This window comes from Elephantulus edwardii, unplaced genomic scaffold (assembly GCF_000299155.1).
Source record: "Elephantulus edwardii isolate Elephantulus edwardi_28Jun2011 unplaced genomic scaffold, EleEdw1.0 scaffold00254, whole genome shotgun sequence".
Lineage (NCBI taxonomy): Eukaryota > Metazoa > Chordata > Mammalia > Macroscelidea > Macroscelididae > Elephantulus > Elephantulus edwardii.
The window spans coordinates 2,099,409-2,124,448 of record NW_006400004.1 but is presented as its reverse complement, the minus strand read 5'-3'; the positions used below and the strand labels follow the sequence as shown (position 1 = coordinate 2,124,448).

The following is a 25,040-nucleotide window of genomic DNA, read 5'->3' as shown; positions in this document are numbered from 1 at the left end:
AAAATCCTCAAGTCCTCCTCAATTTCTGCAAGTAAGGTTGTGTCACCAGAATAATGCAGATTGTTGATGAGACTTCCTCCAATCTTGATGCCACATTCCTCTAATAAAGTTCAGTCTCCTGAATGGTCTGTTAAGCATATATATTGAAAAGGTATGGAGATAGGATGATCCCTGACATATACCTTTCCTAATTTTGAACCATTCAGTGTTTCCTTGTTCTTAAAACTGCTCCCTCGTCCAAGAATAGGTTTCACTTGAGCACAATTAAGAGTCTGCGATTCTCATTCTTCTCAAAGTTAGCCACAATTTGTTGTAGCTGACAAATGTGTTATTACACCATTAATAAGAAATAGAATAGCTTATAAAAACTTTCCATATTGTAGTATAAATGTTGCATCTAAAATTATATATTTTATTAAACTACAATGTAACTTAATTTATAGAATCATTAGTTACTTTACATAGGAATTCTGGCTGCCAAGTGGTTAAAGTTGTGCTGCCCACCAAAGACAGATGATCTGAGACCACCAGGAGGAAAACCCTCTGATTCTGTTCTGATCAAGTCTGTTCTGATGCAATGGCAAATAACAATCTCAACACATAGGATTAGAAAGTTGTAACTAGTAGAAGGGTGATTGAAAAACTATAAATAAAAGTTACAGTACTATATAGAGACCTCTCCAGAGTACTGAAGTGCAATGATGTCAGTCTGGAGACCAAGGTGCCCTGATCCAGGCCATAGTCTTTGCAATTACTTGCTATGAGTCAGAAAGCTAGACAATGACTAAAGATGATAGAGAATTGATGCCTTTGAGCTGTGAGAAGAGTACTGAATGTATCATGGACTGCCAGGAGAACCAACAGGTTCATGCGAGAGAGGGTGAAACCAGGCTGCTCTTGGAGGCAAGGATTCTGAAGCTTCGTCTGACATACTTTGGGCATGTTGCAAGGAGGGACTAGTCCTTGGAGAGGACATCATGCTTGGGAAGTTAGAGGGACAGAACAAGAGAGGAAGACCTTCGATAAGATGGATTGATTCAGTGACTGGGGAAATGAGGGCAGGTGTGTCAGAGACAATAATGTTGACACAGGATAGAGCAGGGTTTAGGGCTGTTGTACAAAGGATTGCTATGAATTGCAAGCAACTCGATGGCACAAAACAACAACAACACACATACAGAAAGGAATAAAGATAGAATGAAAAATGAAAGGAGAGAAGGAAAAGAAGAGGAATATTTTCTGAGTAACTTCTGTATTTTAGGCAGGTAATAGGCAAGGAAGATACAAAATAGCCTGAAGAATTTATAGTTTAGTAGAAAAGAGATGGGTATTATTTTCCTCTTTATAAACCTTTTCTTGTTTTAGATTTTAATCAAAGTTTATAAAGAACTTGGATTTCCATTCATTCATTATTGCACAGTTTCTTCTCTGTCCCCCTCTTACCCCCTCCCCGTTACCTTTTTTCTTTGGAATAAAGGTTTTTTCATTGTTATACACCAATCCCCCCACCGCCCCCCAGCCACTTTACTATGCAACTCTTATTCTGGACTCTTGTCATGACAATAATACCTAATCATATTTTCCTTTTAACCCTTGTACATAGGGTCGCTATGAGTCACAGGTGACTTGATGGCACATAACAACAATAATAACAAAACCAACAACATATTCCTTTTATACAGTTTTGTCCCTTGTCTGTTTCAATGCTCTATATATTATTTATCCCCGCTTTTCTTAGTTTTCCCCCAACTCCTGTATCAGTCCTGTTCTATAACAGAGGCATTATGCAGTATCTGTCTTTTTGTGACTGAGATATTTCACACAGCATAAAGTCCTCCATGGTCACCCATTTTGTATATGATTTCATGAGTTCTCTGCTTTTCAGTGCTGTATAATATTCCACTGTGTGAATATACCACAACTCTCTCTCTCTCTCTGTATATATATCCCCTCCCATTTTTTTGTTGATGGGCACTTGGGTGGTTTCCAACACTTTGCTATTGTGAACAAAGCAGCAATAAACATGCATGTGCACATATCTGCTCAGGTGGCAGTTCTGGTTTCTTTAGGATATATTCCCAGTAGTGGAACTGCTGGGTCAAATGGTATTTCTATTCCTAACTTTTTGAGAAAGTGCCATACTGCCTTCCATAGTGGTTGCACCATTTTACATTCCTACCAACAGTGAATAAGGGTTCCAGTTTCTCCACAACTTTGCCAACATTTGTTATTTGCTGCTCTGTTAAATTTTGCTATTCTTACTGGGGTGAGATGGTATCTCATAATTGTTTTGATATACTTCTCTCTTAGAGCTAGGGATTTCTATCTAGAATTTATAGAATACTCAAACACCACAACAAGATAAACAACCCAATTACAAAATGGGCACAGGATATGAACAGACATTTCACCAAAGGGGACATTCAAATGGCGAACAAACACAGGAAGAGATAGTTTTACAGGCAATTTTAATGAAATAGGTAGGCTACAACAGGGATCAAGATGCAAGTTTACACTTCAACTTCATTGTCATAGAGTTGGAAATGACTCATAGCTTATCCTCCAGTGGGTTTTCAGAGGCTGTAAACTGCATGGGCAGAGACTGCCCGTCTTTCTTAAGCAGTACAGCTGGTGGATTCATACCATTTTTTTTAGCAGTATAACTCCTTGTGGACCATGCAAGAATGATATTTTTGTCATTAAGTACTGCTGTGTTGAGTACTACTTATAGTGACTCTATGAACAACAGACCTGAATTCTGTCTTATTTTATGGTATCTTTATCATCTTGAGCCCACTGCTGAAGTCAATGTGTCAATCTATCTTATTGGGGGTTGAGGGTTTAATAGAAATACCTAGTAGTCAAATGAGTATATGGCTCTATGATTTATCAAAGAAATCTGTGTTGGAGGTAGAATACAGCAGAGAAACTTCACCAGTGTATAGATAGCTACTTTATCTCACTGCCCATGAGGTGATTCTCATTGACACACACCCTGTAGGCCAGAGCAGAATTGCCCCAGTGGTTTCCAAGGCTCTAAATCTTTACAGAAGTGGAATGTCACATCTTTTCCCCACGAAATGACTGATGAATCTGATGTACCAATCTGTTAGCCAAGTGTTCACATTTCCAAACCACCAGGGTTCCTTAGGTGATTGCATAGGTAGCTAGTAGTGGACAACATTACTCAGGGTGGAGTGGAGAAGGTCATCAAATGAGGAACTGAGATGCTTAAGAAGAGGTGAGATACTATGCTATTTAAGAAATGAGATGAGACAATGATGGGTCCCAGGAAAATATGACTACAGAGACCAGAGGAAATCAGGACAGACTGGTGTTACAGAAAGCAAAGGAACAGAATGCTCTAATGAGTACTCTGACTTTGATCAGTGAAAAAGAGTAATGGTAACATGGGGATGGCCAAATCTGACCTTTATTAACTCCACAAGGGAAAGTGTCTCCATCAACAAAATCCACACCACGAAATCAATTCCTGTGAAGTCAGACATGTCCTCCTTGCTCCTACACTTCTTTTTATTAGTTCCAAGGCCAATCTTACTGCTTTACTAGGTCCAAAAGTATGTTGCAATAACTCACAGACCACACAGAGCAATACTCATGATTATGTGTTGTTTTTTTTTTGTTTGTTTGTTTTTTAGGGATGTTAAAAGGTTATAATTCAAACTGGCAACAGGATACATTTTTCTCAGTCAGGGAAGCTTCTGAAGCAAGCTCACAAGCCTTTCAGCCTTGCAGCTTTAGGCCAATGTCACTGAGCTTTTTCATTCCTGCCAATTATGGTGTCTCCCCTCAAGTTCACTAGTAAGCTTGGGCAAGGACTTCTGGTTCTGCTTTCACTGGGTAGCAGTCCCAAGTCAGCTCTGTCTCACTATGGATCTCCGGTTCTCTGCTGTGCTGCTCTCCTGTAGGTTTGGCTGGTGCAACAAGTCTTGGTTCCTGAAGGATTCACACTGCATTCCTGCGTCGTCTTTGCGCCTGGTAAAATTTTTAATTTCTGCTGCTGTATCTGTTCAATTTATTGACAAGACTAGTCAGTCCTCTTGGGAACATACCAACACACACTTCATTTGTTAAGTCTTCATCCCCAGCCCCATCCATACGGCAAAGTCAAACTCAAAGACTAGAAAATTCATTTTGAGTAATAAACCTTTGACATCACAATCAGGAACACATTAGTCCTCAAAGTGACATCTTTGCTTTTTAATACTTTTAAGAGGTCTTTTGCAGCAGATTGGCATAATGTAATGTCATTTATTTCTTGGATGCTTCTTCAGTGGGTGTTTTTTTGATAATCAAGTAAAATGAAAGTCTTGACAACTTCAGTCCTTTTTTTTTAAGGTTAAATGGCTTTAATTGGATCTAGTTTAGATTTGACTTCTTCAGTTTTAAGCTTTTAAGGCCATTAAATTGATTAATGTGACGACAGTAAAGCCAGAGGAGCAATAGTGTTGTAACTCATATTTGCTTTTTTGTGTTTCACTATTCTTTATTCATATTGTGTTTCATACAATCATCCCTATGCATTTTGGTTTTTTTATAAAACCATTATTCTAGAATGAGTATGAGGATCCAAGGTGAGGGGGTGGGGGGTAGAAATAGAGGGGTGAGGATGGTTGGGGTGTAGGGTGTTAATCAAAGGGTTTCACAATTTGATGGGTGGGTGGATGAAGGAAACGGGAAGGATCTTTTGTGAAAAACAAGGTATTCAAACTCTATACATAAATTAGAATAAAATAAAAAAATTCTTAAAATAGAAAAGGATAAATCTTGCATATACTTAACAACTGTTGTGAAGTAAAAAGCAATACAAAGAGAGTAATAGTCTAAAAAAACAAACCAACCACTTCAGTCTTTTATCTATCATATTATTCCTTTATTGGTTGAGTTGGAAGGATGTTTGTTTTCTTCATGTTGCAGTGTAATCTTACAGGAGATTGTAGTCTTTGCTTCTCCTAAGTGCTTCAAGTCTTTACTTTCAAGGAGCGAGGTTTTATCATCTCCAGATTGCAGGTTGTCAATATACCTTTCATTTATACTGAAGCCTTAGTATTTTTCATATATACGCCTAGGTTCTTTGATTATTTGAATAAGCATAGTGAAAGGATAGAAGTCTGAAGTACAACTTCTCTGACTTTAGCCATGCAGTACTCCCTTGTCCTGCTTGATTTATTGTCTTAGTTTATGTACAGGTTCTGTATAAGCACAGTTGAATGTTCGGGAGTTCCAATTTTTTTCAATGTTATATATGATTTTATTTTTATTTATTAAGAATTTTAAATATTTAATAATAATAATAATAATTTTATTATTATTATTATTTATCTACTATCCTGTTTTTAATTGTTTTTGGTCAAACAATCTTCTAGGTAGTATAGCCCTGGTCTGTCCACTTGATGTACAGAGGTAACTCGTGGTTGCTGTGACGTTAAACACTGTGACACTCTGATGTGTCAAATGTGGCAGTGGTTAGCCATGGTAGACAGTGTTTGGTGGAGCTCCTCGATTAAAACAAGCTTGGAAGCAGGAGTGGCATCCACTTCCAAAATAGCTTGCTTATGAACTTGGAGAAACGATGAAAGCTACACACAAGTGCTCAGGTCTTTTGTTCATAGGGTCATTATGAGTTGCCTATGACTTGACGACACTTAACAACAACAACATCTATTATTTATTATGATCCAAACAATTAAATGCCTTTGCATAGGGAATAAAAAACAAGCAAATACCTTTCTACTATTCTCTACTTTCAGCCCACATAAATTTGGCATCAGCAGTGATGACCCTCCTTCTATTTCCTCTTCTGAATATAGCTTGATTTATAGACAGTCCCTGCTAGTGAGTGGTTACAACTGGTTTTAAACTATTTTTAGTAAAATTTTAGTTGTGTGTGATTTTTTTTATTTGATAGTTTTTGCATAATATTGGGCCACCTTCCTTTGGAATGGGTGCAAATATGAATCTCATCTGGTATGTTGACCACGTAATTATCTTCCATATTTTTTAGCATAGAAGAACAAGGCCTTCCAGGTTTCCATCCATTTGTTGATTTGATTAGCATTCTGCCAATTTCTGAAACCCCTTTTTTTGTGTGATGATTTCCGTGCTGCTTGTACTTCTTCCTTTATCACCACCATTGGTACGTATGTTTTCTCTTGAAATGGATGATAGTGGACCAACTCTGTTTACGATAATGATTTTGAATTCCTTCCACCTTTTTATTTTAATGTTTCCTGCTTCACTCAATATGTTGCTCAGAGATTCTTCCAATATTACAACTTGAAATGAAATTCTTTTTCTTCAGTTTTTCAGCTTCGGAAATGCCAAGCATGCTCTCTTCTTTTTCTACTTCTAAGTCTTTGAACATTTCATTATAATATGATGCTTTGTCTTTTGAGTCGGCTTTTTAAAATTTTTTTTTAAATTTTATTTCATTACTTTTTTTGTATGTACCGTCAAATCGGATCTGACTGAGACAGGAGGAGATTGTTCCTCCTTCTCCAGGAGAGAGAGAGCATCTTGTGGATTCGAACTGTGTACTTCTGAGATTGAGCCAGCTTTTTAAAGATTCCATTCAGCTCTTTTACTTAATAATAATTTCTTTTGCTTGCCTAAGCTACTCATGGTTCAGAACTGCTTCAGATATTCACTTTGGTTTTTCTTTCTCAACTGTTTTTTCCCTCTTTTTGCTTTCTTCTGTATGATTACACTGTCCTTGGCGTTATCCCACAACTTATTGATCTTTGGTCATTGATGTTCAATGTATCAAACTGACCTTTGAGATAGTCTCTAAATCCAGGGAGGATATATACAAGGTTATACTTTGGGTCTTGTGGACTTTAGTTTTTCTTCAGCATCTACTTGAACTTCCATATGGGTAACTGAGATTCTGTTCCATAAATGGCTCTTGGCTTTTTGTTTCATTTTATTGTGATTTGCATGAAAATTTATAAAGAAATTAGTTTTTAATTAATTCATTCATTTATTACATGAAACAATTTTTGTTTAAAAATATATATCTCAGTCACAAAAGGACAGGTGCTGCATGGTGCCATTATTGTAGAACAGGACTGACATCAGGGTTGGAGTAAGACTGAGATAAATTGGATAAATGATGTTACTGCATTGAAACAGATGAGGGAGAGAACTGTTTGAAAGTGATATATGTTTGGGTATTATAATTATGGTTATGACAAAAGTTCAGAATGAAGGTTGCATAGTGCAGTGTACTTGGGGCTGGAGAGGGGGGATTCTATACCAATGAAATAATTTTTCTTTTACTTGTCAAAGAGAAGAGCGAACTGGGGGAGCGGTGGGCAGGGAGAAAAATGCAACATCGAATGTATGCAAATCCAAAATTTCTGTAAAAGTTCATGAAAACGATTTTTTTTGGAAAAAAAATGCAAATAAAAGACCAACTGCTAAAAAAAATCCACAAAAAATAAAATAAAATTCATTTCATTCTTTCTAAAGAGAAAAAAAATTATATGCATATAGAAATATTTAGAAGAGTGTAAGTATAAATCAATAGTATTATATTTAAGCATGAGATTAGAGATAATTTTTATTTACCTTTTTGGTGATTGATATTCTAATTTTTCTACAAACAGTATCTTTGGTATATGAAAATAATTATTATAATATTTAATTTGTGTTATCATTCAGTTACTAGTCTTTTTCTGATTCTTACAGAAAAACATTGTACACTGTGCTAAGGAGCAATGATTATTTAGGTGCACTTGATTCAAATCACGGTCTTTTCTATCACTTGCTATGCATCAGAAAGTTGGACAGCGAATAAGGATGACAGAGGAAGAATTGATGCCTTTGAGTTGTGGTGTTGGAGAACAGTACTGAATATCTCATGGACTGCTAAAAGAGCAAACAAATGTGAAGAAAGTGCTACCAGGGTAGTTAGTTCCTTACAGGCAAGGATGGAAACTCTTATATTTTCAGCATGTTGTTAGGAAGGATTGGTATTTGGACCAACAAAAAAAAAGGCTTTGAAAGGTAGAGGATCAGTGAAAGAGAGGAAGACTCTCAATAAAATTGATTTGACACTGTGACCACAGCCAAAGACTTAAGTATGTCAGAGATGGCACAGGATAGGACAAGGTTCAGATGCATTGTTCATAGGGTTGCTATGAGTCATACTTGACAACTCTTAACAACAGCAACAATATGGGGGAAAAAACTAGTAAAGAGGAGAGAGGAGAGTGAGAGGAGAATAAACCGAATGATCATTATATTGGTTATTATCTTATCATGTATATTTGTTGTGATACTAATCATAGATCTAGAAATCTGAAAAGAAATTCTCAGTGGAACATAGTAATGAATGGTTAACGTCTGCAAGATCACAGTCTGTTGCCTCCCCCCCTTTTCTGGAAACGGGTTTTTTGGTTGCATAAGGGGCAGGTGGCTTTCTTTTTTAGAAGTCTCCACTGCCTTGTCAGACACAACTTCAAAACTTTTCTGGGAGTTTACCAAGCTTTATCTAACCAAGCCCAAACTGGCATATGGACATTATCCACATGGTCATGAGAATCTTTGGCTGATGCCTCTTACCATGTGTCTAATTGGTTTTATAAAATCCATGCTTAAAGAAAACTCATACAGTTACACAAATCTGTGATGCTGTGGAAAAGAGGCTACTTTTAGCAGCTAACCTGGAATCTGGTGCCCATCACTGCCACCAAATATTGCACATGTATATCCCAACAAGGGAAGAATCTTAGAAATTTTGAGCAAAAAAACTTCTATCATGCATTTCAGCTTAGATCTACTTGTAACACTTCTTTAAATGCCTTGTGAGACAGTGAAATCTGGGAATAATTATCAAACACTATATACACTGTTTACAATAGAATCATATTTCTTTTCTTTCTCTCCTCCTCCTCTCACTTTTTTTCATGAAAAGTAGAACGCTGCTGAATAGTACCCAAATGTCTGTTGTGCACCATGCCAATACAGCAGCTCAGCCAAAAATGCGACTAGAACAGTTTGCCAAGGAAAAGAAAACATAACAAATTGGTAATGGTTTCTATCTTGACAGAGAATGAAAATGATCCCCCAATGTGTGGCCACTCATGTGGACACATAAAAATGTCTTAGAAACAATCATTTTACCTCAGATAACAGACCTTGACAGTGCAGTACAGCACACTGGCTGACTCTCACTTCTTAGAAAAGCGGCAACCGTGACCTACAAAATAGTCTGGGAACCATGTAATTTATGCATAACACACATGCACATGCCATGCACTCAATATTTGTTGTAATTCTTTTTTAATACTAGACTTCTTTTTCTTTCTGAGAGAGGACTTCAATCACCAGAGACTTGATAAAGCTGAACTGGTTTATTTATGAGAAATGACGCCTCTCCTTATCAGGTTACAAACAGTCAGTGATCTATATGGCAATAAAAGGGCAATAAATAGAGGGATATCATACATTCTATATGCTTCTACATATGGGTTTGGGCGTTGAAGGTATTTTTATTAAATGTTAGATAAAACAATAAAAAAAGTTCTGCAAACGAATGGCTTTGATTCTCTCTTTTGAAAAATGCAATTGAAGGAAAAAAGGGATCCACTAATATCTGCTAACAGTTCCTTTAATTTTGCCCCTTCTTTGACTACTTTCTTTGCTTCCCCTATGGAGAACTGGCCAGTAACACTGGCCAGTGATTTTTTTACCTTCTTGGTAAAGTTTTTTCTCTGATGTTCCCCTTTCCCTCTTTTTTCAACTATCTGATAAGGATGCTAGGGGGGAAATCACACATTTATTGTACTGTAAAATAACATTTAAAAAGAATGCCAATTTTAAAGGCATGTATTTGATATTCTTAAAGCTAAAGAAGATTCAGAATGAGAGATTACTAATCAGAGGGGTAGGAAGAATCTTGAGAAGTTAAATGGTCTTTACAACTTAAAAATAAATTTGAATCTTTTGGCTTATGAATTTAAAATGAAACTTCGGGAGTTTAAATTTGTTGGTGATATTCTTGTTCAATAAATTAAGGACTTATAGCTTATAAAAAGGCTAAAAACTATTGGGCATAAAAACTGCTTTTAGAAATGACGAGTTAAATGTAAATGAATCAGAAACACATGGATCATATTTCCTTTAAAAATACAAATGGATTAAAAAATAAGAGGAAGACAACTTGGCAAAAGATTATTTTTTTTCATGATGACTGCAGCCAAAACATTTGAAAGATATTTTGAGATATTTAAAAATCCCAAAACTAAAACCTGTGCAGTCTATAAAAAACTTTAGAAAGTTCTTCAGTGCAATGAGTATTTATCTCAAAGGGTCAATCAACATTTACTGAGCCTTTGCCTTTGGCCCAGAACTATGGCAGAAACCAGCTTCTGCCTTCAGTGAACTCTGAATTTAAGTATAAACAAAAATATATTAGAAATCTTTTTAAAAACCTAGGATTTTAAGACAACTGGCACATGTAATCCAGATTATTCAGAAACTATAAATAAATGAAGAACTATACCAGCACTTTGGGGGACTAAGCTTAGGTAGAATTCAATCCATTTAAGTCATCCTCCCCTCAATCTTTTCAATTACAGTTATGTACAGTTGCAGAGTCTTACTTGTTTAACTGTTTTCTTTGCATGTGTTTTTATGTCTTTTAAAATGTGTGTTCCATCCCTCTTTCCTCCACCCTCTAGATTTGTGGGTGCTCAACAAATCTTGCTGACTAGTTTCCTGGAGAATGGGAGTGTTGAACAGAGTTTTGAAATAGGGGAGAGATGCTGTTTGGCACAGAGGAGTGAGGCTATGATTCTGGGTTGGAGTAATGGCACATGTGATGGTTCAGAGGATCCAGAGGGTGAGTCATATGTGGGGGGTGATGCACTGGCTTATTTGCAACAATGTGCCTGAGCCAAGGTAGAGTGGGAGGTGGAGGCGGTTAGGTGTGGGGAGGCTTAATATACTGCAAGTGAAGTCAACTTGAGGACAGAGAAGTGTGATAAGGAAAGTCACAATCCTAATTCTTCTTTTTCTTACCCCCCCCCTTTTTTCTTCTTATTCTGTCAGTAAAGACTAAAAAGTTCTAAGCACAGGATATATAGATACATAGATGCCATTAGGTTTTTCATCCTCCCAACCCCTTATCAGTGTCTTTAAAAGCTGCAAAATAATTAAAAGAAAAAAGTGAAATGCACTTAAGTATACATTGCTAGGACCCAGTAGATCTGAAACTGGAAAAGGAACTTACTAGGACTATAAAATGGACTACTGAGTTCTATAATATTAGTATAAAAGTATTTAAAAAATTCATGATTTATAATCTCAGTCACTATGAATGGTAATCGACTTGATGGCTGTGAGTTAAGGTTGTTCCCTGTTCAATGTCTTCTCTTTTCCACAATATTAGAAGGTTATCTGGGAAGAGATCATGTTCATATGTTTCTTCTGTGCTCTTTGCTGGCTGGTACAATACAAGAAAAATACCATTCACCAAATAAATGTTTACTGGGTGAAATGAAGTAAAAGGGTTATCCAAAAGGAAGATTCCATCAAAATAAAATAATGAGGATAAAAGTGAAGAAAAAGAATGAAAAAAGATGGTGATGTAGTGGAAATATCCCAGCAGCACCTCTGCTCTGAGCCTACTTGCTAATAATTAATAGAAAGAAACTCTTACCATCCTTCATCATCTTCTACTTCTGTTTCAGACACGTCATTTTCAGGAGTTTCAGCAATTGCTTGAGTGAGCTTAGATTTAAACTGATTCAGAAGTGCAAGGGTCTGAAATAGAAAAAAAAAAGAGGACAATATTGCTTTATGATATAGATAAATACAATTTTCCAAGACATACTTAAATAGGTTAGAAAGAAAATATCCTATGAGTGGATGCAAACCACTCACATAAATGATTCATCATGGGAAAATAATAAAAAATGCATTCAAACTAAAGAAATGATACTCAAATCTTGGCATTGTCTTGTTTTAATTAACTGACATTCTACCTCAGAAGTAACAGTGTTGAGTCAGTACTGGTGAGCTCCAACTCATACTGAATCTATGTATTTCTAAAAAGTGGAAACTGGCAAATGGAGCACAGGGCTGTGAATGTCTCTCTGAAATGGCCAGAGGGAGCAAGAATACACAGCCCTTCAATGCCCCAGAACAGAAAGCAGACAAAGACTGTAGCCTAACCCATGGTGCCTTTAGAGACATAGCAGCAGCAAGAGATTTGTTTATTTGTTGCTTACTCACAGATTCCCAGTTATGGTATGAACTATGGGGTTTAGTAGAGAATGCAGTCGGAGAGTGGGGGAGGCAAAGAATATCAATGCAAATCCAAGTTATAGCCCAAAGTCCCAAGGCACAATTTCTCAATTAGTCTAGGCTTTGGTTTCAGCTCAGCAGTCAAATTCAAATCATTCAGCAAGGTTTGCCTCAGAGTAGTTATAAGTCAGTTACTCCTTCAAGTATTCAGCAAGAACAGAAAAACCCTTTAATTGTGGCCATCACAAATGCAAGTAGCCTCAGATCACACAGTCTCCCTCAAGTCATGCTGCCACAAGTCTTGCTCGCCTCAAGTCTTGCTGCCTGGTGTGGGAAGTACTCTTTCTCTTATCCTAGTCCCACACCTGTTAATGATTTGCAAGACCATATGTCTACAAACTAGAGATCAGAGTGACCATATAATGGCTAAAAAGAAAAAGCCAACTTTTAGGCTAACACCACAACATACAATAGATTCCTACAGATTCTTTGCCATCCTCATCATCTCTGTTGTCCTTAAATCCATCCTTATAAGAAGTCACTGTGTCAATTAACCTCATTAAGGGTTTTTCTTTCCTTAGTTAACTTTTTCCTTTTCTAAGAATGATATTCTTTCAACTGATTGATAGGGAGACCAGGTTTTGAATAGGAGAACACACATTTCCTTCTATAGAAGAAAATTAAACTCTAAATTTCACAGTTATTAATAGTTAAATTTGTAATGTTACTTTGGTTGTTAGTTGCTGTAAAATATAGTACTACCCATAGTGACACAATTAACAACAGATCTAGGATATCCTGTGCCATCCTCATTATCTCTGACATCCAGTGCCACAATCACTATGTCTATCCATATTTTTGAATGCCTTCCTCTCTTTCACTGACTCTCCACCTTTCCGAGCACAATGTGCCTCTCTAAGGAATAGCTTCTCCTAGTAACATGCCCGAAGTATGTGAGACAAGACTTTGTCTTCTTTGTCTCCAAGGATCATTCTGGCTACACTCTCACCAAGACTTATTTGTTTATTCTTCTTGGCAGTTGATGGGATATTCAATACTCTTCTTCAACATCATAGCTCAAAAACATCAATTCTTCTTTCAACATTATTCATTATACAGTTCTCATATGCAATGCAAGTGATTTAAAAGACTATAGCCTGAATCAGGCACACCTTAAGTCTTCAAACTGCAATCACTGCTCTTCAGAAATTTGGAGAGGTCTCTGATGGCAGACTTGCCCAGTGCAATACAACTCCTGATCTCCTGACTACTGGTACAAAGGATGCTGACTGTTATCCAAGTAAAGATAAAATTGTTGGTAAGTCCAATCTTGTCTCCATATATCATGATGTTGCTTATCGGTCAGCTGGTTAAGAGTTTTCTGTCTTCTTGATGTTGAGATGCAATTCATATTGAAGGCTATAGTCCTTGACCTTCTGTAGCAAGCACTTTAACTATTCCTCACTTTTAGCAAGTAAACAAGGTTGTGTTAGCTGCATAACGTAGACTTTTGAGTCTTTCTCCAATCCTGATACCATTCCCCCACCCCCATAGAATCCAGTTTAATGTTCACTACACTGGGAAAAACCGCCCATAAAAATATTATTTTTCTACTTAAGTTATTTTCCAACATTGGAAGGAGGAGTGGCATCCACTTCCATAATAGCTTGCCTCCAGAAACCCTATGAACCTGGAGAGAGGAAGAAAAGCACCCAAGCGTCGAGGACTCTCCTTCATAGGGTCACTATGAGTCGCCTGCGACTTGACGACACTTAACAACAACAACATTTTCCAACAGAGCAAAATATAAACAACAATGTAGAACAACTATAAAGCAAAAAGAGAGGAGAAAATATTGTGGCTATAGAACTTCCAATACAGAGGAAGTCAAGAGGATTTCAAACAAAATGAATAATTTTAAATTCTAAAAGATACTAAGTCACAAGGTAACATTAAAAAAATTTAACACACTTTATGATCAAAATGGAAAACAGGGAATAGAAAAGACAAACACTAAAACAATAGCAAAGAAGAAAATTATTAAAATACATAAATAAAATGAATTCAACAAAGAAAATTATATAAGACAAAGAAATTTTAACACTATAATTTTAAAATATTCTATGAAATCAGTCACATGATATCTATTGGCAAAGTCTGTTGTCAGAGACCTCTCTAGAGTACTTAAGAGCAACACTGTCTGTCAGTCTGGAGACTAAGGTGTGCCTGATCCAGGCCATAGTTTTTGTAGTTACTTGCTATGCATCTAGGAGCTGGACAATGACTAAAGACAACAGAAGAAGGATCGTGCCTTTGAGTTGTGGTGGTGGGGAAGAGTCTTGAATATACCGTGGACTGCCAGGAGAACAAACAGGTCTGTTCTAGAGAGGGTGAAAAACCAGGCTGCTCCCTGGAGGCAAAGATTTTGAGGCTCCATCTCATGCACTTTGGGCACGTGGCCAGGAGGGACCTGGCCTTGGATACGGTCATCATGCTTGGGGGGGGGGGGTCAGTGCAGAAGAGAAAGACCCAGGATGGACTGACTTAGTGATTGGAGAAATGGGATTAGGTCTGTCAGAGATGACAAGATTGGCTCAGGATTGGGCAGGGTTCAGAGCTAACGTACATGGGGTCGCTATGAGTTGCAGGTGACTTCATGGCAACATAACAACAACAGTGGTCTAGTCTGTAGGAAGACTAACAGAATTGGTAAGAAAACATGACTCATCAATATGTTGACTACAAGAAATATACTTAGATACAAAGATAAAAAGAAATTAACAATAAAAGGGTAGAAAAAAACTTATCAACAAACAGCAATTAAAAAAAACTAGAGTGGCATACTAATTCCTGATAAAACAGACTTCAAAGTGAAAAACCACAGAAGAGGAAAATAAGATATTATATAATCATGAAAGGATTAATTGAACAAGAGAACATACCCAAAACATCTACATACCTAGTGACAGAGCCACAAAGTACACAAATCAAACTTCAGCAGAATTGAAAAGATAAACAGACAATTCTCAATACCAGGAAATTTTAACATTCCACTTTTGATAAAGGGAAAAACAAGTAGAAAAAAATTCAACAATGACTCCGAAAAACCATAATAAATCAACTTGATCTCACATATATAGAACACTCCATACAACAAGACCACTTTTCTAGTGCATAGGGAATATTTTCCAGAATAGGCCATACATAGGCTCATAAAGAAAGTCTTAATAAATTTAAAAATAGAAATACAAAGCATCTTTTTAAACTAGTATAAAATTACAAATCAACAACCTGAAGATCAATGAAAAATAAGTGCATAGAAACAAAATGGCACTCTACTTAAAAACTACTGGATAACAGAGGAAATAAAAAATGAAATTTAAAAATTTCTTGAATCAAATTAGAGTGAAAACACAACATTCCAAAAATCTTTGGGACACAGCAACAGCAGTGCTTAGAGGGCAATTTATAGCAATGGTCACATACATTTAAAAAAAAAGAAGAAATAACTAAAATCAAGCAAGCTCTGGTAGTACAGTTCATAGGGACTATGGACTATTGTGCTGTTAATTCAGATGCTGCACTCTAGTGATTAGAATCTACCAGCAGCTCAGACAGATAGATGGGTAATCTCTCCTGTAATTTACAGCCTTGGAAACCCAGTGGAGTGTCAGCAGTGAGTTGGTTTCAACTCTACAGCAACAAGAGAGGACCAAAAGCAAGACCCTAAGGTAACATATCCAATATTTAGAAAAAGAGCAGCAAAATAAATACCTCTACAACAAATAAAAGAAAGTAAATGATACAGACTGGAGAAGAAATAAAACAGACAAGAGAATCAACAAGACTATAAGCTTATTCCTTAGTTATAAACTTTAAAAATCAATAAATTACTAGCAACTCTAACAAAGGAAAAGGAGAATACACAAATAATATGAATATTAAATGAAGTGGGTAATGCTACAAAAGAACCAACTAAAAAAGTACGGATAGTAACAATACTATAAAGAATTATGCTCCAATAAATCAAACATGCAATCAAGATGCAATAATTACTGGTGACTGGAATGCAAAAGTTGAAAACAGTGAGGAAGAAATGGCAGTCAGAACTATGGTCTTGGTGAGAAAAACGAGGCTAAACATAAAATGACTGAATTTTGTACATCTAGTTACCCATTCATAAATACCTTTTGGAAAAAATACAAAAGGTGATTTCACACATGGACCTCACCTAACAGACTTTAGAGGAATCAAATTGATTACATCTGTGGAACAAATTGTTAGAAAAGCTCAGTAACAGCAGCGAAAGCAGGCCAGGAGTTGACTATGGAATAGACCATCAATTACCTATGTGTGACTTCAAGTTGAAATTGAAGAAAATGAAGAAAATGACCTTGAATCTATCTCACATGAATTTAAAAATAATCTCCAGAATAAGTTTGAGGCAATGAATACTAACAATCAAGAACTAGGTGAGTTATGGGATGACATCAAAGGTATCATTCATGAAGAGAGCAAAATGTTGTTAAAAAGACAGAGGAAGAAAAGACAAACAGATGTCAAAAGTGAATTTGAAAATAGAGCAATGAGAACAAGAGCAATGAGAAGTCAAAACAAAGGGGAGATATATAGACATAATAGAGATGGAGAGATTTCAAAGGGCAGCTTGAGAAAACAAAGTATAACAAAATGTGCAAAGAGCTAGAGTTGGAAGATAGAAAGAATTCGTTTTGGCATTTCTCAGGCTGAAAGAAATGAAAACTAATTCAAGCCTCAATACTGAGAGATATTAAGTGCAAAATTTTGAATGATCTAGAAAGCAACCACAGAGGATGGAAGGAATACACAGTCACTGTACCGAAAGGATTGGTTGACATGGAAAAATTTCAGGAAAGTTTATGATCAAGAGCCAATAGTAATGAAGGAAGAAGCTCAAGCTGCATGGAAAGCACTGGCAAACAAAACAATACAAAACAAACCCCCCCCCCCCCAATAAAGACCCTAGAAATTGATGGGAAACAAGCTGAAATGTTTCAAATGACAGATGCGGGCCTGGATGGGCTCACCAGTCTATCCCAGGATATCTGGGAGGACAGTTGTATGACCAACTGATTGTAAAAGGTATATATTTGTTCACATTCCAAAAATAAGTGATCCAACAGAATGTGGAAATTATTGAAAGATATCATTAACAGATGCAAGCAAAATATTGCTGAAAATAAAAAAAATCAGTGGGTTTAGAAGAGGCTGTAGCACCGGGATAATATTGCTGATATCAGGTAGATCCTAGCTGAAAGCAAAGAATCCCAAAGAATATCTATTTATCTTTTATTAACTATGCATTTGACCTTTTTTGATCACACCTTTTGTTTTAGATTAGCTTCAACTCAAATAGGGCCTTTTTCAATCACATAGGCTTTGTGTGAAGCACCAACATCTACAATGCAGCAGAGATTTTGCTGTCCCTCCAACCCACCAAACTCTACAGCCCTGTGGTTTCACCCCTACCTATCTTCACCCCTCTGCTTCCCACTCTCCCCTCTTGAGTTCCTGTACATGTTTCCCTAGTTATTCTTCTATTTTGCTGCTAACTTTTAAACATGAAAGGCTGCTGAAGAGATTTGTCTTTTTTGTTTTAAGTGCTATAGGGATATGCTGATGACTCTCCACCCGTTCCTGTCTCTTTTCATTATTTCTGATAACTTTTTAAATACTCTTACTTAAAGATTCAGGAGTGACTTGTAATAAGCATCAATTCGTAATATTACTAGAGTGCAAGTAGACTAGATGAAGTGTTTTCTTTCCAGGCAGCATGATTCATGCTGAGCTAGCTATTCAGGACATGAGAAATAAGGCAGGAAGGAGACCTTCTCTTCATTTACAATCACCACTCCTCCACTTCCTCCTATTTACCTTGACAAAAGTTCTACTTGAGAATTTGATACGTGGTTCAAAAAATTTCCTGTGCTTGAAATAAGAGTAGATAATTGAAACATGATAGCTTTAGACTTGCTATTTGTCTAAAGTATCTGAAAAGACTAAAATATTGGTCTTTGCATAGAAAGTCTAGTTCCCTGTTAGCTCATCCTACAGACTCCTTTTCATTTTTAAAAAAATACTTGTCTTGATGTAGAATCAAATTAAGGTCCACTTACACAACATTTCAATACAATGCAAAGGCAACAGATTTGTACAATTTTTTATTTTTGAAGCTACCTGTTCTTCTCGAGAAGTTCCTTTCTTTGGCTGTTGTTTTCTCAAAGCTTCATATTTTTGTTTTTCTTTTCTGTATTCTGCAACAGCACCATCTGGAGCAGCTTCTTCCTCTGAAAACAGCAGAATATTCTTAGGCTGTGTGGTAATAAGGCTTTGTGGAATCATATTTATATTTATGCTCATATCAGAAAGCGAAATAAAATTTGGTCATAGTTTTCCCTGACTTAATTTGAAAATAAAACCAGTAACATTCACAAACTTTACAAATGTTTCCTAAATTAGGAAGTGATCTACGTTTATTTATCAGTTACTTTTACAAACATTTCCATTCTATGCTGTATAATTGTAATTGTGCTTCTCACTTGTCATTAAGCTGAGCATAAAAATAATCTACCTTAATAATGAGTCAATAATGAGAGCTAAGCACAAGGTTACTAATAAGTTAGTGGCTTGAACCCAGAGGTTCCATGAGGGTGCTCTAGTGGTGTATGTAGTCCACAGGGATTTGATATAGTAACCCAACAGCCATGCCCCTTTGGTGGTTCGAATCCACCAGTGGCTCTTCAGGAGAAAGATGGGCAATCTCCTTCTATATCTGTAGCCTTGAATCTTTCTAGAAGGTCAGCTAAGAGTCAGTTCTAAATCACCAGGACTGCATAAGTGAGTGAGAGCTCCAAAGGAGAAAGACTTAGGGATCTTCTGCAATAAACTCTATAGGCCAGTTGGCCTAGTGGTAAGAATCTGTCTACAATCTCACAGGCACACAGTTCAAATCCACCAGCTGCTCCACAGGAGAAGGATGAGCAAATCTTCTCCTGTGTGATTGACTGTCTCTGAAAACTTGCTGAAGGGTCAACTTTGAGTTGGTTCCAACTTGACAACACACAATAACATTCTGTCATCCAGAGTCACCATCATTAGAAAATGAATTAGATAGCATTAACAACAAAGTCCTATCAGTATTTTTTTCTCAAAACACAGAAATATCACTTTTTAAAATATGCCATTTTGGGTCCCAGTTAGGAAAAATAAACCAAAAATAAGAACATCAATTTGATGGCATCATGAAAAAAAAAAAAAAAGTAAATCTAACAAGTCACTTTGGACAGTTGCTAGGTGTAGACAGAAATATTTTTTAACTAGGTTAAAAGTGAGAAAACAGAAAACTATGAATTTCATACATGAGCTTGATGCTTATGAATATTAACACTGCGATAATAAAAATAGAATTCTTCAATAGCAAAATTCATTTTCTATTACTTTATTATATACATATTATTTAAAACTAAAACAAATATTCATCTCTTAGACTTAGGCAAATCAAGATGAGTTATAGGTAACCAAAAAGGCCAGTGAACTTTTGCTGCTAACCCAAAGGCCATTCTTCTCTAGCGGTTGGAATCCACCAGAAGCTCTGAGGCAGGAAGGTGAGTGGTCTCCTCCTGTTAGGTGCTCTGGTGGCCTAGCAGGTAAGGAATTGCACTGCCATACCAAAGGCAGGTTGTTTTAATCCACCGGTTTGTTCTGTGGGAGAAAGAAGGTCAATCTCCTTCCCTGTTATTTACAGCCTCTGTAAACCTACTTGGAGGGTCTGCTATGAGTTGGTTTTCACTTGATGGTACATCACCACTACCACCACCACCACCACCACCACCACCACCATAAAAACAATGTTCTGCTAAGATGTACAGCCTCCTGAACCTTATGGAAGCTATGAGTTGGAAATGACTCAATAGCAGTAAGTGAGCTTGTGTTACTTATTTTGAGGAATGTTATTAATGTGAATTGCACTAATAACTGGTCATTGTGCTCAAGAGATTTTCCAGTCAAAACTTTTGGTGATTACCTAATATCTGAATACTGAATGTCCTGAATGTCCCATAAGCTGCCAAAATAACAAACACTCATGTCTTGGAGAAAGCGCAGCCAGAAAGCTCTTTGGAGGCAAGGGATGCAAAACTTCATCTCACATACCTTGGGCATGTTGTTAGGAGAAGCTATTTCCTGGAGAGGGCTACCAAGCTTGAAAATGTGAAAGGAAAGTGAAAGAGATGAAGACCCTTGATGAAATGTATTGATATGGTGACTGAAGCAACCAGTTCAAGCGTGTAAGAGATAATGTGGGTGGCAGAGGACCTAGGATCTGTTGTTCACAGGGTCACTATGAATTGAACTTGAGTTGATGGCACCTAACAACAACAACAACAACAACAACAACAACAGCAACAACAGTATCATGAAATAGATTGAACATTAAAGTTTTAGAAGCATTTTTATTGGGCTTCTTGAAAGATACATATAGATATGCTTTAAAATAGAAAACTATATTCTAGAAATGGTTTAAAATATTAAAAAACAGGTTGGAAAGAAATTAAATGTAGAAACAAGTATAAATAAGTATTAATGAAAAAATAAGTGTTAATGAAGAAAGGATATTATTATAATTGGTATATAAATAATATTGATCTCTTATTATGGGTTTAAAAAGTCACTGTAATGATTTTCTACTGAATTAGACCCTGAATATTCCTCTTTTTATCCAATAAAGGAAAAGTTCTCTCCTTATAGAGAAACAACTGAAAATTTTAATTTGTAATCTACCTGATGTCATGGCTGATTATGGGTCACAGCAACACTACAATACAGAGTAAATTGGTCCAGCAGGGCTTATGGGCATTGTTCTGAGATCAAGACAATACATCATTATATGCCATGTGTCCCTGAGGAGGTGGCTAATAATTTCCTTTCCAGTTTTTTGCAACTCCTTCTCCTCAGCCACTTTAAAGTGGTTTTTGTTTGCATGAAAGTCCTCTTTTAAATCATCACACACTCTTGAATCCTAGCCTTTGCACAAATTGCTCCTTTTTTTTCTTTTATAATACCAATAAAATCAATGGTGATGGAGGAGGATGTACAAGCTACTCTTAAGAGTTTGGCGAAAACCAAATCTCCAGGAATTGATGGAACACCAATTGATAATATTTCAACAAACAGATGCTGCCCTGGAGGTGCTCACCGGGTTGTGAGAAATCTGGAGGACAAACTACCTGGCCAACTGACTAGAAGAGATCCGTATTTATTCCCATTCCAGAAAAAGGTATTCTGACAGAGTGTGGAAATTACTGAACAATATCATTAGTATCACATGCAAGCAAGATTCTGTAGAAAATGATCCAAAAATGACTGGAACAGTACATCAACAGATGTACAGGCTACATTTACAAGTGGTTATGGCACTCAGGACATTACAGCCAATGTTAGATGGATCTTAGCTGACAGCAAAGTACCAGAGAAATGTCTGTGTTTCATTGACTATGCAAAACCAACATAGGATCAAGAGGCAATGGTGATGATAAAAGGAAGTGCAGGGTACTCTGAAGGACTTGGCAAAAAACTAAGGTACCAGGAATTGGTGAAGTACCAATTGACATATTTCAACAAATATATGCTGCCCTAGACGTGCTCATCAGTTAATGCCAAGAAATCTGGAGGACAGCTACCTGTCAAACTGACTGGAAGAGATCTATATTTATTCCCATTAAAAAAAATAGGTGACCTGTCAGAGTGTGGAAATTATAGAACAATATCATACACTAGCAAAATCCAGCTGAAAATTATCCAAATATGAATGGAACAGTACATTGACAGAGAACTACCAGAAATACAAGCTGGGATTATAAGAGGTTGTAGCACTAAAGACATTATTGCCAATGTCAGATGGACCTTGGCAGAAAGCAGAGTATCAAAGGAATGTCTATCTGTGTTTCATTGACTATGCAAAGGCATTTGACTGTGTGGATCACAACAAAATATGGCTAACCTTAAAGAGAACAGGAATTCCAGTACACTTCATTGTGCTTATGGAAACCTATACTTTGACCAGAAAGCTGTCCTCAGAACTGAGCAAGGAAACACTGCGTGGTTCAAAATCAGGAAAGGAGTGCATCAGGGATTCATTCTGTCTCCATACCGTTTCAATCTATATGTAGAAAAGATCATTCAGGAGGCTGGGCTTTATGAGGAGGAATGTGACATCAGGATTGCAGGAAGACTCATCAACAACCTACATCATGTAGATGAAACAATCTTGCTTGCTGAAACTGAGGAGGACTTGAAGCACTTGCTACAAGGACTGTAGTCTTCAACATGGATTGAAGCTCAATATCAAGAAGACACCGCTGGGCCAATTTGCAACATCATGATAGAGAAGAGATTGAGTTTGTTAACAATTATAGCTTGCTTGGTTCCACAATCAACATGCTTGGCACCAGCAGTCAGGAAACTGAAAGATGTATTGCACTGGAAAAATCTGCTATCGGGGACCTCTCTGGAGTACTGGGAAGCAACGATGTCAGTCTACAGACGAAGGTGACCTTATCTAAGTGATGGTCTTCACAATTACTTGCTATGCATCAGAGAGCTGGACAAAGACCTAGGATGACAGAACTGATGTCTTTGAGTTGTAGTGTTGGAGAAGAGTCTTGAACATACCATGGGCCACCAAGAAAACAAATAGGTCTGTCTTGGAGTGGGTAAAACCAAGTTTTTCCTGGAAGGCTGGGATTTTGAAGCTCTATCTCACATAGTCTGAGCACATGACCAGGAGGGACCAGTCCTTAGAGAAGGACATCATGCTTGGAAGGGTGGAGGGACAGGGAAGACTCTGGATAAGATGTATTGATACAGGAACTGAGGCAAAAGAGGTAGATGTGTTAAGAGTCAGTGAGACTGCCTCAGGACAGGGCAGGCTTCAGAATTGTTGTACAATGGTTGCTGTGAATTGCACGTGACTCAATGGCACATAACAAAAACAACAACAACTCATTTGATGACTTTTGGTATTAACATATAGTTGTGCAACTGCCACTGCATCAAGATATGGAACATCCTCATAGCCTTTAAAAAAATGTCTAATGTCCTCACTGATAATTGATTTCTCTCTTCCAATCACAGACACTACTGATTTGTTTTATAAGTCATTATAATTTTGTAATTTCTAGAAATTCATACAAATGGAATACTATGTAGTATTTTATGTCTGACTGCTTTAGTTTGATACCATGGATTAAATTGTGACACCACCACTCTAAGCTATGTGTAAACTTGACTGATCATCAATCTCAGTGTTTTGACAATTATGTAATGATATAATCAATCCCATGATATTATTTGATTTGCACTCAGCTAATCAGTTGTAAACAGATTAAATTTGGATGCAAAAGTCTTAGTCGGGCCAGGCTTGTATTCTAACAGGAGTTTCCCTGGGGTGTGGACTACATAATTTTATATCTTAGAAAAAAAAAAAGTTACAAAGGAGAAAGTAGGGAGTAGAGAAAAGGGAGAATTAAATACCACTAAGAAAGAAGAGCAGGGATCAGAGTAAGAACTTCTTTTCTGAGCCAAGGTCCCTGAACTGAGAATTTCCTTAACCCAAAGGGAGGCTGCTGCCAAGACATAAGAAGACCTTCAAGGCATACTGAGTTTGGACGCTGAAAGAAGACAGATTTTATTCAGAGCTCAGAGAAAGAAAAACTTTTCCTTGAGACCTGGACCCTTAAGTTTTTACTTATATCTTTCCAAACTGTGAGAACGAGGAGATACGGAAAGGTTTAAAAATCAAAAAAGCTGAACATCAAAGTTGTATCCGTTTATGATACCTGTTCTATCTGTAAAGTGCTTTGGTGGTTTAAAGAATTCTGTTGGCAACCCAAAGGCACTCGGTTCAAATCAACTAGCTGCTTGACAGAATAAAGATGTACAATATCCTCCTCTGCAATTTACAGCCATCTAAAGATTTGTTGGAAAGCTATGAATTGGAGCCTACTCATTAAAAATCCCACTGGGGCAATAAAGATCATCACACTTGATGAAGAAAGAGATTGAAGTTATTGAGTTTTTGGATCCAGAATGGACACCCGTGGTAGCAGTATTTAAAAAGTAGATATGCTGTACTATAAACAAATAAAAAGACATGCTATACTGAGCAAATCTGCTGTCAAAGATTTCTTTAAAATGCTAATGAGTAAGGATGTAACTTTAATGACTAAGATGCACCTGACCCAAGACATGGTATTTTCAATTGTTTTACACATGTGTGAAAACCTGGACAATAGATAAGGACGATCAAAGAGGAATTAGTGCCTTTGAATTATGGTACTGGCAAAAGTACTGAATGTTCACAGACCATTGAACATACTGGAGAACAAACAAATCTTAAAGGAAGTGCAGCAAGAAATGAGGATGGTGAGATTCTGTCACACATATTCTAAGTGAATTATCAGGAGGGTAAGTTTATGAATAAACACTAAATGCTCAGAAAAACAGAGTATAAGTGAAGAAGAGGAAGGTCCTCAATGAGATGGTATGATAAAGAAGGTAAAACAATGGGTTTAAGCACAGTATAAATGATAAGGTCAGTGCAGGTTGGGAAGGGTTTAATTTTGTTGTATTTAAGATTGTAAAATGTCAGAGCTGACTTGTAAAACAGGACTGACAACGAGGTTGAGGGGAGACTGAGAAAGATGGGATAAATAATATATACTGCATTGAAA

The 25,040-nt window shown here is 36.8% G+C and overlaps 1 protein-coding gene across 1 annotated transcript in view; it reads right to left on the bottom strand.

Annotated features, from left to right (window-relative positions):
* Nucleotides 1-25,040, bottom strand: part of CWC27 (CWC27 spliceosome-associated protein homolog (S. cerevisiae)) — a 288,670-nt gene that overhangs the window by 22,409 nt on the left and 241,221 nt on the right. The window contains exons 11-12 of the mRNA XM_006899364.1: nt 18,490-18,599; nt 11,687-11,790 (exon numbers count right to left, since the gene is read on the bottom strand). Of these exons, the coding sequence (XP_006899426.1) occupies nt 11,687-11,790; nt 18,490-18,599 (214 nt within the window). The remainder of the gene's footprint in view (nt 1-11,686; nt 11,791-18,489; nt 18,600-25,040) is intronic.